The 18,701-nt window shown below is 39.7% G+C and overlaps 1 protein-coding gene across 6 annotated transcripts in view; it reads left to right on the forward strand.

The window, feature by feature from the left end:
* LOC120568419 (microtubule cross-linking factor 1) overlaps positions 1-6,074 on the forward strand; it is an 88,658-nt gene extending 82,584 nt beyond the window's left edge. For 2 of the 6 annotated variants that reach the window (XM_039815934.1, XM_039815935.1), the window contains one exon: positions 4,741-6,074. In XM_039815934.1, the coding sequence (XP_039671868.1) occupies positions 4,741-4,944 (204 nt within the window). In that variant the 3' untranslated portion in view covers positions 4,945-6,074. The remainder of the gene's footprint in view (positions 1-4,740) is intronic. The other 4 variants (XR_005640725.1, XR_005640724.1, XM_039815937.1 and 1 more) reach the window with 4 other exon arrangements.
* The last annotated feature ends 12,627 nt before the right edge of the window (positions 6,075-18,701 follow it).

The raw sequence follows: 18,701 nt of genomic DNA on the forward strand, positions 1-18,701 counted from the left end.
CAAGCTTCTTCCCTTGTGAACACCTCAGATCTTCAATTTTCACACACTACACTCCGTTCTGCACACTACTGTTTACCTTTTCCTGCTACAACTGAATTCCCACGGTACTTCGGCTTGAGCCTACAGCTAGCCTTCTCTGCTATCACTGTGCAAGCCACAGACATCATTTGGACCGTTTCCATTTACATAGTCACTGAACACTCAACTACCTATTTTTGAGGGGGAAATAAACTACAATTTTTTGCCGCAAAGGCATGACCTGTCCATCCACCAGACCACCGGACGCTCAGTCGATTGTTGTCGGGAGCGGGAGGCGAGGAAGGCGGGAAGAAGCAAGGATGCCAGGCGGGCCTGCTAGCCCAGCTAAGGGAACTATCACACAAATCTGCTGCGTGTTGATTATCACCGAAGCCTAGCTAAATACACTGACGGCCAGACAGCAGCTAGCAGGGCGAGCTAGCTACCGGCAGGATGTCTGAGTTGAAAATGCATCTTGTTGTCACGGAATTTTGTGTCCGTTAAGAGGCACAAAGGCACTCTTTAGATCATGCTCCCACAACTGCCGTTTTAGCTAAGCTGGAGCTCTACATGTAGCTGCAGCAGCTCCGTGTTACTAGCACGGATTCGGCTCGTTTTTTTTTCTATCGACTGTACTAGCATATTTATAGCGATCAAGATTAACGTAAAAATTGGCCGGAATTCTCCTTTAAATTAAAATCTTCAAGATGATTACTTTAAACACGTTCTAGTGAGCTAATGTTGACCTATCCCACAACCTGAAAGTCACACACAATTTAAAAAAAGAATATTTGGACAACTGTTAACGTTAAAATTAGTTATTGTCAAACCCTGGCTTAAGACCGCTCACTTACTAGCTTAGGTTAGGTAAACTAATACTCAGGGCAACTAAATTACTGTGGGTAGCTAGCAGATAAAATAAAACACAGCTAACGTTGACATTAGCCAGCTAGTGTTACCTGAGCTGACGTGTAAATGTTTATGACTAGCTAACGTAGACCGCTTATTAAGGCTAGTTGTTGGAGACAAACCTGAAAGACAAACAATAAGCAAGCATCAATATTCTGACAACAATAATGTGAGTTTCTCGTGATCAAAACTCTAATGTGGGATTTTGCTATAAGCAATTAAAATCACAATGATGTTTCAGTACAATTCCTGCTCTCTGCAATAGATTAGTGAATGATGAAAACACTAGCTTTACAAAAAAAAAAACTAAAACATTATCTGTAATGGAGTATGCATCTAAAGTTTCAGCAAGTTGATTGTCATACCACACAGAAGAAATTAAATGAAGATTGGTGGTAATGTAAAAAAAATATCTATGATTTGACATTAATGGGATAGATCCTGCAATATAGCCGGTATGGTCCTTTAAAGCAAACTCAGTCCATCAGATTGTGTCTTGACTACTGATCATAAAACATGAACAGTATACATGACACAAAAAAGACAACTCTTTTGGACATTTCACACATTCCTCAGTACAGGTTGTTTTTTGGGGGGCCTTGTGAAGCCCCAACAATATAATATCTAACATTGTGTTTCTACCAGGTCCTCCTCTTTTTGTCACCATGTGTGCGACTGGATGGACTGTGAAGTTTTCACCCTTTTGTCCATACAGTGTTTTCTTTCCTCTTACAGTTCCCCTTAGCCATTTCCTCTCACACTAACAAGTCCTCCAAAAATACTGAAGAAGGCCACTGCTAACACTCATCACTTTCTATACTCCGGGGTTGTGTTTGATGCCTGGTTGATATTAACCGCTTACTCTGGTCCATTTTGCATGCTTAAAGGGAAAATCCACCATCAGATGCACTTCCACTGTTACAAAATGTTATCAGCCTGTCGTTGCATTTTTATGATGAGTGCTGTAGTTAGTTTTCTGGTTTCTCAACCTTCCTCGCCTACTTGTAATTCAGTTAGACATTTCCTACATTAGGCAAAATACCTTTGAAAAAACAAATTTAGGAATAAAATGCTACTTTTTGCATTCAGATGTGGTACGTGGCTGAAGCAAAGAGTTTTTGGAATTGAAAAACAAACACGACTGACAATCTGTCCTGTTTTAATAACTCTCCTTGATGATGAGTTTGAGTGCTGGAAGAGGCCTTGAGATTTGAGAGTCGACTTGCTTACAGGATTCAATCACATTGTCTGTTTTAACAGTGTCAAAGTTTTTTTTACGGTGGATTTCACTTTTAAGGTCGAAGCATCGACTGAGAAGTCAGAGTTGATGTTAAGCTGTTCACGTGGCTATCTTCAGCAGCCATTCCTGTGCACTGACTTCCTGTTCACATTACTGGTGCATGATCTGTGGCGTCGTGTCATCTGATGTATTAGCATCACATAGGAAATTGTAGTAACCCACAAGCCTCCCATTAAACAACGACTTGTCCGTATTTCCGGTGTATGTACACAATCCATCAGTTGTATTCAAAAACAAATTATTTATTGATGGAGACTCCGCCCATCCGTCACTGTGACTTGTTTTCCTGCCAGTTCATCAGGACTGCAGTTTGTGTAGCACATCACTCATTGGTGGGTCTATCTTTTCATCCATCTGAATTTTTCTTCAGTTCATGCTCTCACACCACCACAGCCTCACTGCCACTGGCGTGTATTTTTAGCAGAACTAGATTGTTGCTTTGCTGGCTCGATGTCCCCTATCCTTCAGCCGAAATCTATCGCCTGGAGATGAGCTATTTATAAATCAGGCCAGTGGTCGGATGTCTCGGTGTGATCGTTTCACAACCACACTCTGACATCATCCTGACAGGGGGAAATAAACTCACACACAGCCACTTTTCTCTCTTCTTATCGCCCTCTTATTCTCACTTTTTCTGTTTTCATCCAGGAGAAAGATGCATGAAGCCTCTGTGATTTCATCACCATTAATCTGTGTTTACCACAGCAGAAATATGCATACACACTACACAGTCTTAAACTAAATTTATAAACCCCTTTGTTTGCATTATTCTGGACCTCACTCATCGTGACATGAATGGATGTGAACAGCCATGTTTCGACACAAACCAGGACAGTTTGTCCTTCACCCCAATCCAGCAGTGTCCTTTAACAGCACAAAATCAGCTTTACACACCTGTATGACAGAAAAGGTTTCAGCTGTATGATCATTTTTTAAGGCTGTTTTTCAGAGCCGGCCCGATGCATAAGCGAACTAAGTGGCTGCTTAGGGCCCCGTGGCTACCAGAGGGCCCCCAAGAGCGCTTAAAATGTCCCACAATTGAGCTTATAACAGAGCCGGTCTATTTAAAGATAAAGTGTTGCTGCTAATTGGTCCCACATTAGTCTTTAAATGCTTATTTGCACATTATGAGTGCTTAAACTAATATTTACAATACACAAGTTGGTTTAGTGCAAAGTGCAGTGGCAAAACATTACAATGTGGAGAGTCCCCAAACCAAATCCTGCTTAGGGCCCCCAAAAGTCTTGGGCCGGCCCTGCTGTTTTTTGTTGTGTTGTATTCGACTAGATTTTATTTCACTATTGACAAAGATGGGAAATGTTCGTTATGTTCACGACTTGTTCACATCATTGCACACATCATTGTGTGAGGGTTAAAAACATTATCAGGGTATATCATTTATTTTACTCAAGTGTTTTCATCAGTCAATGAAATCAGTTGATTTATCAGTCAAGTTACACAAGCGTGTTTAAGTTCTTGAAGTGGTGGTGTCCTGCTTGTGATTTTGGAGCAGATAATCTCAATCAGTCATAGTGAGATCGTTAGGTCCTTCAATCCATCCGTCCACAGGTAAATGTCGGTGTCTGCAGTAACTCGGCATTCCTAAATGACTGTTGTGTTTGTATATTGAGCCCTTGCTTACCTGAGCACATGGGAAGTTTGAGTTAGGTGAGAAGTTAACATGTACATCACTGCGAGGCTGTGGATTTTATTGGTTCATTTTACTTCAGCTTTAAGTTGGTTTTGTTGAACTTCCCGAGGTTTGTTTTTCATTAACATTTAACAGTTGTTGCATTGCTCATCATCCCTTCATACAGTATGGGCTATCAGCACTAAATCCATTTAAAGCTGTCTCAAAAATGTTTTTCCCTCGTTTAAGTACACGAGGGGAACAGAACATTAGAAATATTTCCGAGCATCACGCACTCTCCAATACAACTACACTTCTAACTGCACCCTCAAAAATGACTTATTTGGTGATTTGAAGGTCAAAATATATTTTTTTTAAATGGAAGTTTTTTTATAGGTTTTTTTATTGAATTTTCTATTGTGTACTGTAGCAGGTCCTAAATACATGTTATGATGTATTCAGTGAAATTCTGTTATAGCAATGGTTACATTTGTAACCTTGACGTCTACAAACCTTCAACGTGTCTAGTCTAGTGATCTAGACAGTTCCTTCTTGAGCTTTTTGAAAAAAAACAGTTGACAAAAAAATCTCAACTCCTGGGCCACCGACTCGTTTGTTATGGAGCTCTCGGCTATATGACACAATCCTCATCTGGATCTACTGCAGGCTCAGATTGTACAGGTGGACCTAATGAACTGGTACTCCACTCATTTGAAATGATGCGTGTACAGAATGGTAACACACAAACAATAGAAATATCATAAGGAGGCTATAGGGAAATAAAAGTTCCTAATAAAATGACATTCTTCTTCTTTTTTGACACATTCCATAGTCCTTTCCTTGCTCCCCCCCCCCCTCACTGACAGCTCCTTGTCATTTGCAGGACCTGCCTCGTTCTCCGGTGGCTCCACCCCTGGACTCCTGCTTCCTGAGACCGGCCCGCCCGGCCAACCGACGACCCCCCTCGCGCTGGGCCGCCCGCTCCCCCTCCTCCTCCCCCAAGTGGAGCGAGGGCTCAAAGAGGAGGTTCACCTTCCCGCCGCTGGGACTCCGGAAGACCATCCTGGAGGCCGAGGAGCCAGCGTGAGGCCGCCTTTACCTCCTGTCACCCTCCTCCACCTCAGCCTAAAAGACCCAGTACCTCAGAACCCCCCCCCTCCACACACACACACACACTCCCCAAAATCTAGAGACTCCCGAGAGCCGGAGCCTGAAGGGAGGTGAGATCCACCCAGTAGCACCAGCTGACCATCGAGGAACCAGAACTTTTTTTTAGAAGAACCTGGATGTACTGTAATATCATCAAAGAAAGATTTTACAACTACATTTCCAAAAGAGGTGCCTGCACACACTTGAGTTACTCATCACCCCACATGTGCGCATATGTATTTATAATATATATACATATATACACAATTCTGAACCTTTTCCAGGTGAAAACTGTAGGTCAGCTGTTGCATTTGTATGAAGTTTATACCATTTCTTCTCATCTGCTTACACTTTTATTTTTTTACGTTGTCCTGCATCAATTCATGTTCAAACTATTTTTTTTCAATAAGAGCAAATCCTCTGTTTTTTTTTTTGTTGCCAGCCTTTGAAGCCTGACTTTTCTGTTTAGTTTCAAGGAGAGGAAGGACAACACAAGCTAACAAACAAAAAAACAAACTACTTCTGCTTCATCGGGTCTGAAGCAGAGACACATGATGTCATTTCTGATGCTAATGTATTTATTTTTAGGTGGGGATGAAGGTTTGGCTCTGTAAACATGTAGAAGAAGGGTGACAACAAACTGAATAACCTTATGCATATTTGGAAGGCAGTTGTACAAATATCAGTCAAATATTTGCATGCCTTTTGAACACTAGCACTTTAGTGCATGTACATACGAGCTCTAGTCGTTTGTGATCACTCGGCTCCGCTGTGGAGGGAAAACAAAATATTGTCGTGATGGGAACTCTTGAGCTGTTGTTTTTGTTGTCACATGATTTGCATTGACTAAAATAAAAAGAATTTTTAAGTGAATTATTGTACGTACCAGGCTGTCTTTGTACAGTTGTTACTATTGGATATGAATTACTTTTTCTTTTGACAAGAAAAGGGGATTGTGAAAAAAAATATGAATGTTTTAAATGAAAAGTCTATGTCAAAAAAAGTCTAACGATCTATTGTCTTATGTAAATGCTAAATGGTAATAAACATGAATGTGTATTTACAAGACCTCCTGCTCATCTGTGTGTGTGTGTGTGTTTGTTGGTCGTGTTTTATATTATCTTTCCATGATTAAGGTTAGATACAGCTCACGATATATTATATGCTCTTTCAGTAGAACTGAGTTTGTGTTCTTTCCAGAGACTGATACTGGATCGTGTTTGTGTGTGTGTGTGTTTGTGTGTGGATTACAGTGCAGGCAGACCACAGGATTACAGTGGGTCAGGGGGGACAGGCACACACATACAGTACACACAGTGAATGTGAAGTAGATTGTGTCCTCCCAGAAGTCAAATCCTGTTGCATCACGGTCATACATGTGCCACCTTACTCATGATAGTCATCTTGTCACGCAAGATAAAGACCAGTAAAAAAAAATCTAGACTAGTTTATTTAAACATGCCCTTAGTTGTGTCTATGCTATTTTATGTAATAATTTTGGTTTTATATGACAACATTTTGATGTATCTGCATATAAAACTTCTGCTAAAAGGGTTACTGACGGCATTTTGGAGCAGGAAAAACGCAGGTGTTACTAAAAACATCAACGATGGCTCGGTTCTATTCAAATGTCATGACGGTCTCAAAGTGAGCCAGCATGCGCATTACCAGGAACCTGAAACTGAAGCAAATGGAATTCAGCCATCTTTTATTTTATTATTTACACCTGTGCTTTTCCTACTTGTGACAAGTGTCTGCTGTGAAAAGGCCTATATGATTAAAGTTAAATTCAATCTTGTTTGAACATTAAAAACTCTCCAAAATGTCTTATTGCCTTCCCAGAATAACTCATATGATTAAGGTCTGTCCATGACCTGATGATTTTTTAAACTATTTTGTTCTGCTTTACAACTACACGAGAAAATCATGGCTACAGATAATTTTCATTCATCTCTTTTAGCAGTAAATGTCATTACTTTGAATGCAATCACTGTGTTCAAACTACATGTTTTTGGCGGTTTTAGGTTTCTTTTAACCATGTCCATTGGTTCTGCAGGACTGTGTTTCACGGCGACTCATCCTTCAAAGCAAGAAGTTGGTACAGTCAAGAATGCAGAACAGATTTTAGACTGAATCAACTTGTAGGAAGTGATTAGAAAATCGGGTCCAGGTAAAAATGTTCAGAAGTGTGCTTCAGACTAAAATAAAAGGCCCATGTATTTGTCAACTCAGTCCAAAAGACAGATATCTCAATACCTGGACAAATAAGCAAAACATTATCTACATGGCTAGATACCACTAGAGGTAAATGGAAGTAATTTAAGTGAACTAACCCTTTAATGAAAATTAAAAAGTCTAAAACACATATATGTTTAAGGTGCAGCAGCCTCTAGAGTGTGACATTGCTGTCAGCTAATAGAGACAAATATCACTTTTTCAGCTTTTCACGTCTGAGCAGGAAATACAGCACAAGAATTAAATCTGTCAATTTAAAATTGTTGGCTTTTACCGGAGAACTCAAAGCTTTTTATTGGCTCTTTGTTGGCTCGAGGGAGAGGAGGGGGATTGTAGGGGAGCGCTGGAAATAGGGAGTGATAAAGAGGCAGAGAGCTGAAGGCCTCCGTATACCTTTCACAGAGATATAACAATGAATAATTAATGCGGCCCAGCTGCACTCTGGGAGCTGCTGATGGCACCGAGCAGGTCAGAAGAGGGAAGAAGAAGAAGATGCTCTGCTTTTACATCCGCCCTGAGTGGAGAAACCCACCACTACTGAATAATTAAATTTTACACACACACACAAACACACATTGCTACTCTCTAAACACTGGACTCTGCTTTAATGTCTGATGTGGGCTGCAGCAAAAAAGGGTGTGACCTCTGTGAAATAGAAGTCACGCTGAAATTCTGTCGATGTCTCGAAGCCAAGATGGAGAAGGACAAGTCTTAGACTTTAAATGTAATGTGTGACATTTTCGTCTTAAGCCTTTGATGAGGCAGCTTTTAGGTTTCAGCCTTTGAGGAGGGGAGCTGAAAGTGTTTATTAAAAAAAAAAGAAAAAAAAAAAACTTAAACATGGATTTTAGTCTTTTGAATTTGAAGAATTAAAAAAATAGGGCTGACATTATTCTGTCAACAAATCCTAGACCAAAGTGTACAATGAATTAGTCCTTTAACGCTTTGCTGGTGTGTCTGTGGCGCTCACTCTTATCGTTCCTAGTACTGAAAACGGAAATATTTAAAAAATCTTTCCTAAATCTTTCCTAAAACGTCTGGATACTGTGGGATTGACTCAAAATAAACTACAGTGCCCATTTTCATTGTAATGAAGACATGTCACCCAATGCAACAGTGTTCATTAATGTGTTTTAATAGTTTCAATTTTAGATAGCATCAGCGGACGGGCTTATCCTGGCAATGTGCTTCTGTTGATCCCATAGGCGTAATTTACAGGGGGGGGAATCAAAACAGGCCAGTGAAACCCCCCCAAAAAACGTTTATAATTTCCTTTACATAAATGAAGACATTTGCACCATAACTTGATGCAGAAAAGACACAAATTTAAGGCAGAAAATGAAGGTTTTGACAATTGAAATTTTAATTTAGCTCAAAAGTGAAGATCTCAACACCCCCAATGTTGAACCCAAAGTTACGCCCTTGGTTGAGTTTTGACCAATGTTACATTAATAAACTACATTAACCAAATAACACCAACATGTCATGGCCATAACCTTTTGGCATCTGTTACTCATCATTCCCTCCCCATCCATTATATATTATGTTGTTATAGTTTTAGACTGCCGGGGGACTTCCTTTGACACACTGAGCTTCTCTCTCCTCTCTCTTTCCATCTGTGTGCTTCCATGTTCCAGAAGTGCGTGTTACTAACCTAGCTCTGGGGAGCTTATTCCCCGGAGTCCATGTTTTCTTTTCGCCCAGCATGTTTCCTTGGATTAGGGTGGCCCCTAAATCATGGTTTCAGCCTGTCGCCGTGGTCCTGCTGCGCGCCCTACTATGCCCTGTTACACCTGCTTCATCACCCCTAAAAATAGCCTAGCGCCGCCTATGAAGGATTCCAAACTGTTTTTTTGGTCTATCATTAACATTTTAATAACAATAACTCAGACATGCTTTGTTCCACACTATGCAAAAACACCACACATACCTTCTAAATCTTGTCAACAACACCTGTATGAAGTTTCAAACCTTTATGCCTAACCTTATAGGAGCTATGGAGTTTTCAGTATGTGATGTCACTGGTGTTCCTGAGCCTCTCAAAAAGCTCTCCAAGTGACAAATTGTGCTAAATGTGTTTGCTCACGTATGTGACAGTGGGAAAAAAAAACATAGGCTACTGAAGCATTTAGATGACTTAACACCTTTTTACATTCATTCAAACGTTGCTTATCATCTTTTTTCTCACAAGATACAGTCATGTGACTGCTGGCTCTGACAAGGAGGGACTGAACTCCGTTCATTTAGGCTGGCTCCCATGCAATTCACCTATCCATCTTACATTACAATATTTTTCGCACTATGGCCACCTCACTTTACTTTACTTTACTTTACTTAAATACTTTTTATATAATGCCACTTTACATTCATTCAGTACTTTTTGCACATTGTCTGTTGGTTTGGTTGTTTTTTGGTTTGTTTTTATTGTGGAAAAACTGCTGCTGTAATACCGGTAAGTGAATTTCCCCATTGTGGGACGAATAAAGTATAAAGAAAGTATCCATATCCATGGTGTACACTGTTGGAAAGAGTTTTTGATTGGCTACGATCGTCACGATTGACGTGTTGATAGCCAATGACATTTCTAGTTCATTCTAATGTGGCTGCGCAGAGACATAACCCCATTGGCCTTCCACACTGGGAGCGCTTGCTTTAAATCGGGAGCTGTCCCGGGATGAAAACTAAACGTGAAAAGGTGGGGATACTTTCATTGTGTAGCCAGCAACCTACAGAGAACAAGCATACCCAGCAACATGGTGCAGGAAGAGAAGCACAGTATTTTTTCAGACAGAACAACTTTGGGAAGAAGTTAGCAGACAGTTAGCGTACACTTAGCAATGGACTCCACATGACAATATTCAAAACTTGGATACATTTTTATTAGAAACCCCTTCAATTCTTTTGATTGGTGGACACGAACAGACTAGAGGAACATAAATAAGCCAGGAATGGACCCAGATTCAGCATTTAGGCCCAGCTCCCAGGTAGGGAATCATCATGATTTTCTCATCTCTTTTGTTCATTAGCATGAGCACTTAGGTTACCATTATGAATCATGCTTTGTGCTTATAAAATGAAGGAACTATTGCAGGCGGCAAAATTACTGACCCGCCCTACAAAGCGGCTCGATGGGTTGGGGTTAGGCATTTCACCTTGGGTGGTTAAGGTTAGGATAGCCGATTGGTCAGGGGATAGGACCTGTACAAATGGGGTTACGTTACCTTGCGTTCTCATGGACGCCTGGCCAATAAATGCTATTGAAGGGCGGGTCTTGGCGTGGCCATTGTGGGATTCGTAATATCGCTCGCCGGCGACCCGCTGGGTTTAATATACCACGCCTTCAGCCATACTAGCTAAGCTACTCTTCCAGATTGTCTGTTGTGACATCCTAGCTATCACTTTCCATTGCTCTTTCTGTTTAGTTGTTTGTTTTGTACCTCTCCCTGCCTGGTTGTGCTCCTTTGACCATGGTTGTCTGAATATAGCTTCATATGTAACTCCTGTGGAAACATCTGCTGACCCAAAGTGATTATTGTGTCTTTGACAGGGCACACCAGTTATCTAAAAAATGAAAGTCACATATTCTTATAAATTGGTTTCAGACCTGTAAAAACTTTTTAATGGGCCATTATCTTTACTGCTTTGAGTCAGGTGGAGCCAGCAGAAAAAATGCTGATCCGTGAATAGATACTGCAAGATGCTTGTTGCAAGTTTCATTGGTGGGAAAAAACCTAACAGGATAATTTTTCTGGCTAAAACAGGGGTGACAGCTAGTCCAGGGTTTCTGAAGTATACTGAGTTGAACTGTCTGTTTGACTTCCCTAAGTATTAAACAAACCACCTCTTTAGATGAAGCTGCTTTAGAATATTTGCTCTGACATTTGACTGTGATTGAAAAAGAGAAAAATAAAGAGAGCAGGCTGTGATGAATAATGCAGCGTCGGCTGTCTAGGTGTCTCTGTCAGATTGTTTTAGAGCAGTTTCCCCTCGTGTTCCCAAATATTTGTGTGTTTGACTAAACAGATGAGACAAGCCTCTCATTTTCACTTTTGCATTGTTTTTGTTTTCAGCTGTTGTCTGAGAACTCAGCTGACAGTTAAATCTGAACACTGGGGATCAATGTGCAGGAAGTCCAGTGGATATCAAACCGATCTGCAGTCACTTTAGAGGTAGACAGATGTGGGGTTTTTTTGCACATAGATTTGTTTGTTTAAAAGCACCAGAAATCCACATATTATATTTATATGTAGAAATTCACCCTCCCACCCTTTAGACTGCAGCTGAGAAAAATGTCCCATTAAAGGTGCAGTAGGTAAGCCTTATAACTTATAACTTTCTGTCATTTTTGCTGAAACTGAGCCTATGTTCGAGTAGAACTACATGAAGCCGGTAATTAATAATCCAGGTAATCCAGCTCCTCTGGCACCACCAGCAGCCTGTATTTGTCAATCACTGATCATGCACACGCATTAATTCTTCCTTGTGGGGGGAGGGGTTTAGGAGACCATTTTGGGCTTTAGCAGAAAGGGGGGAGGGACTGAGAAGTTGTCGATGTTCAAATTTTTTGGCTAAGTCCTGGATCTTCGCGATCCTACCTACGGCACCTTTAAGTCTTATTAGGAGTCTGGATTCCTGACACCAAAATATCTGTTAGGAAGTCACCACGAAAATTGTGACTTCAGAGCAAAATACCATGTCTATTTTAAACAGCAGAAGACCCACGCCAGTCTTAATCACCACCTCCACACCAACCACAAAGAAGAAGTTTAGGTGTGAAATAGTGTCATGTTGACACTGTCTCCCGTTCAATTGAAGTGAATGGGAGATGGAGCAAATATTTGCCAGAAGTGTTATGTGACAATATCATATACGGCCAATACATTAAACCTGTAATAACTGTTTTTTGATCACTTAGGGGCAGCTATAAGAAGTTGAGAACACAACATTGACCTAAGCTTATATGTTGAACTTGTTAGCAAACAGTTGCTTATTCAAACATCCAGCACAGTTATGGAGAAACATTATCATTAACTTGGAGTTGTGTTTGTGTCCACCTGAATCTAACTCCAATATCCACTTTTAGCTCAATGTTTGGTCTCTACCAACTCCTGAGGGAAATATCTTTCTCTTTAGCTGTTTAAAGGAACACGCCAACTTATTGGGACTTTAGCTTATTCACCGTATCCCCCAGAGTTAGATAAGTCCATACGTACCCTTCTCATCTCCATGTGTTTCGCAACTCTGTCTGACGCCCCCACCGCTAGCCTAATTTAGCCCAGATCTTGGAGGTAACCGGCTCCATCTAGCCTACTGCTCCCAATAAGTGACAAAATAACGCCAATGTGTTTGTGCGCGAGTGCTGGGTTCTTGTTTTCTATTTTGTGGGTGAGCTATAGGGACCTGAAGACAGGTGTGTGGAAGGTCCAGTAAATAGGTGTGAAGCTCCTTTTTGTTATCACTTATCTGTACAACACTTTGTTTATGCAAATGTCACTAACTTGGAAAAAACAATAAAGAGATTGGGGAACATTTTTTTTTTCTTCCTATTTACACGGAGTGATTAGCGCAACACCTGAAAAGCACCGTTGTTACTCTCTGCTCCTCACCACGGGCCTTCTCGTGTGCTGCGAGCAAATCACTCTGCCCAAGTAGCTAGTAGGCTAGTGTTGGGTGCGTCAGACAGAGTTACGACACGCACAGAGATGAGAAAGGTATGTATGGACTTATCTAACTCTGGGGGATACGGTGAATAAGCTCCCAATAAGTCGCCGTGTTCCTTTAATGTCGACTGAGCTGATGTGTGGTGAGCGTCTGGCGTCGTATGGCTGCCATGCATCACCCAGGTGGGTGCTACACATTGGTTTTGGTAGAGAGTAGTCCCCCCCCCCCCCACACACACACTTTGAGTGTCTATGATGATGACGCAATGAGAGCAGCAAGTGAATCAAATCAGTAGAGGGCTGGACAGCTAAACAATAAACTGAAACTAGCTATAAAGCTCCATAAAGCCAAGGGGAGCTGCAGATTTAGGTGAGAATTTTCATTAAGTTAAATGGTAATTTGGGTATTTTTCAGCCTGGACCCCATTTGCCCATTCATTGATGTCTAAGTGACTAATGTGAACAAAAATCTTCAAAATTGGTATTGAGCAAGAACGCTGTAACGGCAGCAACAAACTGGGCTGCAATGTAAATATTTTGGCATATAAACAATTCTTTTACCGTGTATAGAGCCAGCATATTTTCTATGTTAATAGGTGAATTAAGGGTTTATTTCAAGCAAACCAGAATGGTGATTGTTGGAACAGTGGAAAGACAAACCAAGACGGCTTTTGATGGTTTTATATTTTGTTTCTCTCGACTTTGAATGAAGTATGTTTTATGATGATAAAATTACAGTTTATTTACATGGAGTCTGGTGGGTCTGGCGATAGAGATTTCGGGGCCGTTTCATGTTCAACAAAAAGGTCTATATCTGAAGGGATCCTCTCCATAACGTTGTCAGACACTTAAAATAATAATCTGAGCATGTCAGTGTCAAATCAAGCACTTTTTGTGGATGTAAAAAAGTTTTTTTTAATGCCATAGTTCCAACTAAAGTACCTTCAACTCAAGCACCCATACCCAAGCCCCTAACAAATTTCTTTGGTGCGCCTTTAAATGTTAACTTTCATAATTTAAACTGTGCAATTTGAATTTGTTTGGCCAGACATACTTTAAATTGCTGTACTTTCTAAGGTATTTAGGTAGGTTAATAACAGCTGTAACAGCTTTTTTAATGTTAATAGATCATTTATTAATGCTTTATAGATCAGTAATATCTAAGTAGGGGTTTGGGATTGCCAGGTTGTGAAAATTGACACCAGTCAAATTGATTTTCACCACTTAGCAACCCAAAAGTTATCATTATTAATGGCTTATTACTGAGCTATAAACATTAATACATATTTTAACCATTTATAGACCATTGGTAACAACTTGTACATCCTTTATAAAGGTTGTCTACCAATCCGGTTCCATCCTTGGCCCCTGTAGTCTACATGTCCAAGTGTCCTTGGGCAAGACACTGAACCCTGAATTGCTGCCGATGCTGTGCAATCGTTGTGTGAATGTGCATGAATGTTTATCTGACAAGCAGGTGGCACCTTGTATGGCAGTCTTGGTCACCAGTGTATGAATCTGTGTGAGAATGAGTAGTCGTTAAGACTAGAAAGCGCTTAAAGTTAAAGCGCTTTATAAATGCAGTCCATTTATAGCATACTAAAAAATCAAACCAAAATATCAGGAACACATGGATCCTCTCTGAATAGTGAATGCATCCTTTGTTCACTGCCAAAACTATTTAAAAATGAAGTGACCTACTGTCCAGACAGTCAAATAACAGCATGTGCAATACAATCTGACATAGATAAAGACCTCATTCTCCATGTGTCCTGCTGACAGAATTAACCTTTGGGATGCTCCACGCTGCCTTGTTTAGCGTGCAATCTGTCAAAAATTGGAGCCAAATTGCACATGCCTGCAGCTCTGAGCGAAGGCCTCAAACTGACAATGAGCGACTAAATGGGCATTGGTTTGGAGGTTGTCATGCCAACAATACAAAAAGCCCCACGCTCCACCAGGAGCCCAGAGGAGACTTCATATTGAGCGAAAGCTTTGCCTGGAGGCCCTTCACTTTCTGTTACATCATTATTCATGTGAAGAAAAAAAGCCTGTCCTTTTTCTAAGGATTCCTGTCAAGAACTGCAGACCAGAGCGATGGAAGCTACCGATGTGTTCAAGCTGGGGAAACAGCGTGGCAGAGGCTGGGTGTCAAGTTGTTGTTTTTTTGTTGGATTTTATCTCCACAAGAAATGCACCATTGTGTGATTAAACAGACAGTCCAATTGTGCTGTGTGACGGCCGTTTGAACCCTGAACTAAACCAGCAGGACGGTCACCCAGGCTGGCGTCGAATCAGAAACAATATGTCCAGCAAGGAAAACCTTTTCAGAAAGATGAAACCAGCTAAACAAGAGATGCTCATATGGCAGAATACATTCATGATTTGACTTTGTGAATTGTGGAAAGTAGTAGAGTTCTCCTTTTTAGAGGAAAAATGTCTCTTTGGTGGAACTGCTAACAACTCAGACATGTGACAAGGGACCCCAACCAGAAACATCTTTTTTATAAGGAGTTGCGAGCCAAAATGGTTGGCAACCACTATTGCAATACCATAAATGTTGTGGAATAAAAAGTACAATATTTTCTTTAGAAATGTAGTGTAGAAGAAATATAAAACATAAAATGGCGTATATTCCCGAATGGAAATGGGAATACTCAAAATATATACAAGAAATGTACCAAATCTTCTTGCTCCCTGTTCAGTATTATTATTATTATTATTATTATTATTATTATTATTATTATTATTACTACTATAGACTAAAAGCTTTATTTTTGGCTGATCTTTGACCTGTGATTGATCTCCACCAGGCTCCCTCTTCAGCATACAGTACCATTTCAAAATAACAAATGTCCAGCAGGCTTCAACTTCAGTTAGACCATCTGTCTGTCTTTTGAAAAGCAAAAACAAAAAGGCGCCATTCATTTGGTGCCTCCTTGAATCCTTTTTTTGTTTTTGTAATTTGATTTGGATGTGCCCAGTCTCACACACACACACACACACACACACACACACACACACACACACACACACACACACACACACACACACACACACACACACACACACACACACACACTCTTTGTGTCACTCACAGTGGGGCTTTGCCGGGATGTATAGTGGTGAAACGTCCTGGTCCCACAGCATCTGAGGCTGAGTCTCTCTCTCTCTGAGCCAGTGAGATACCACATCAAAAACAATGACCGAGGATTTTGGAACGTAATCCTCCGGCGGCTCGGCGTTTGAGGAAGGTTGGAGAGTAGTTACAATGCTTCACACACACATACACACACACACACACACTCACACACACACACACACACACACACACACACACACACACACACACACACACAATAGTGGTCTACTGGTCTGCTTCTCCTTCTACATTAGTATAGAAACATGTAAACATGTACATTTAAAATGTATTTGCAATAATCTCCATTTTCCACATCTATTGTGGTATTTTGTAGAGAATATATTTTTTTGAAATGACTTGCATGAATACCCCATCCATACCCTAACCTTAAACCTAACCACTACATGACTAACCCTAATTTAAACAGAAAACATGGCCCAAATTTAATTTACTAAATATTAGCAGGTTTTGAGTATGTAATGTGTTCACACTAGAAAGGTGACAAAAAAAAGATACTCTAGTATAGCTACTAGTAAAGTAGCCTCAGCTGTCAATTTAACCATAGACAGCGTTTTGTTTTTGTAACTGAATTAAGGAGATTGAACTTCACAAACTCTGACTTTAAAGCATGGATGGCTGGAAGGGGGAGCTGGTCACTGCTGACAGAGCAGTCCTGACAAAGTGACAAATCACATCACACTCCAACAGAGGATGATGATGATGTTATGGCACACAATTAATTATTGATAAAACTGCTCCGGCATCGTAAAGATCTATCCACCAATCCATCAATAATGATATAAATAGGTCAGGCAAAATATTAGAAACACCTTTCTGCATATATTTTAAACAACATACAGGCTAACAGAAGGATAATTAATTAATTATGATACCTTCATTGCAAAGGCATCTATTTTGTGGTTCAGTATTTTTTCACACTGGCATATCCAACATGATCACCACTCATCTGTACTTAGTAATGTTTGTTTTTACTATTATTCATATTTTATTGTCTTGTAAGGTGACCTTAAGTGTCCAGAAAGGTGCCCATAAATAAAATGTAGTATTATTACAGTTTTTTTTTATCACTTTGCTAATAATTTCAGAATCTTGACATAAATATTTCCAAACTCTAGACACAAAACTCAAAACGGTCATCACTTGTAACACAGGCTTTCCAATGTTCAAAACACTGCATTGTGACTTCATATCTTTAAAGAATCAATCATTGGTTCAAAAAACTAATTGATTGTGAAATACCATTGAAACGTTACTTTAGATCACCTACACACAAACTACCCATAGTTTCACTGTGCCATTGTTCATACAATCATTAAATATTGTAGTACAAAATAGGTGATACATGTTTCATTATGGCACTGCATGTAAATACGTCCCTGTAAAAGTACTGCAGTAGTAGAGAGAGTACTACAGACACAGTGGAATCATTGAACAAAACCCGAAATGTATTGATGAAAAACAATACAGTACGATCATAACATAGGGTTATTTGAATCAAAGCTAAATAATTAGCTACAAAATAGAAATGAAAAGACAGTACTGTAAAACATCAAATGCAGTGTTCCTCAACTTGCTTCTACTGTAAAAAGCAAAACAAAGAAGTGATTACTGTACTTCTACATCTACATCAACTCTGTCTTGTGGATTTGGACACAGGTTCTCATCTACATTGCAATTAGCCAAACATCTTGGAAAAAATCTTTGGGCATGGTGAACAATGTGGTACGAGTGTATGTGTATATATATATGTATATATATAGATATAGTATATATCTCAATCATCAGTAGCAAGTTAGCAGAATTGGACAAGCAATTCCAAGGGCCTGCATCCACACAGTGCAGTACTGTCAATACTGTAAATAGTCTCGAAGGTGGTACATGGGAGCATAGAAACTGATAAACAGTAGTATATTACAGTAAAGAAGGTATGATGAAATATTAGTCTAATTGGTTCATGCTCCAAGCTAATTGGTGACAATGAATCTCGTTATCTTGAAACATTCATGATCTAAACATGGAATATTGTTTGTCTGTTTCCATACAACTATGCATTATAAGTAATGCAACACTAACTTATCATTTTGAGCAGTTGTATCGGTTGATAGTTAGATGATTGTAATGAAATGAATAGACAATCATCTGAAATGTAGCCTAATGTGTGAATTGCCTTTTGAAATAGTAGTACTTTGATGATAAGTTGTGTCATATTGAACAGGTGATCTTTGTTAAATGAACAAATAATCTTAGGTTTATGTTTATTGTATCAAAGCAATTGAAAGAAGTGTTAAGAGTTTTGAAAAATGCGCATTTTGATCATTGGTTGTGAGTTTTGTGTCTAGAGTTTTGAAAAATGACGTCAAGGTTCTGAAATGAGTGCCAAAGTGATTGTAAAAAAACTGTATTATTATTATTATTAATCAGTTATCACAGTTCTTACCATCTATGAAATTAACTTTGGAGAAGCAAAACTGTGAGTAGGATATGTATAAGAAGATTTTGGGGCACTTTTTCATCCATATTTGGAAATATTTTAGTTGTAAGGACAAGCATATTTTGATTGATATTGCTACCGATACCTTTTTCCATTTATTGTTGAAAGAACTTTGCATAAGAAAGATCTGGGTGTTGTCAAACTAA

This window comes from Perca fluviatilis, chromosome 11, assembly GCF_010015445.1.
Source record: "Perca fluviatilis chromosome 11, GENO_Pfluv_1.0, whole genome shotgun sequence".
NCBI classification, from domain to species: domain Eukaryota; kingdom Metazoa; phylum Chordata; class Actinopteri; order Perciformes; family Percidae; genus Perca; species Perca fluviatilis.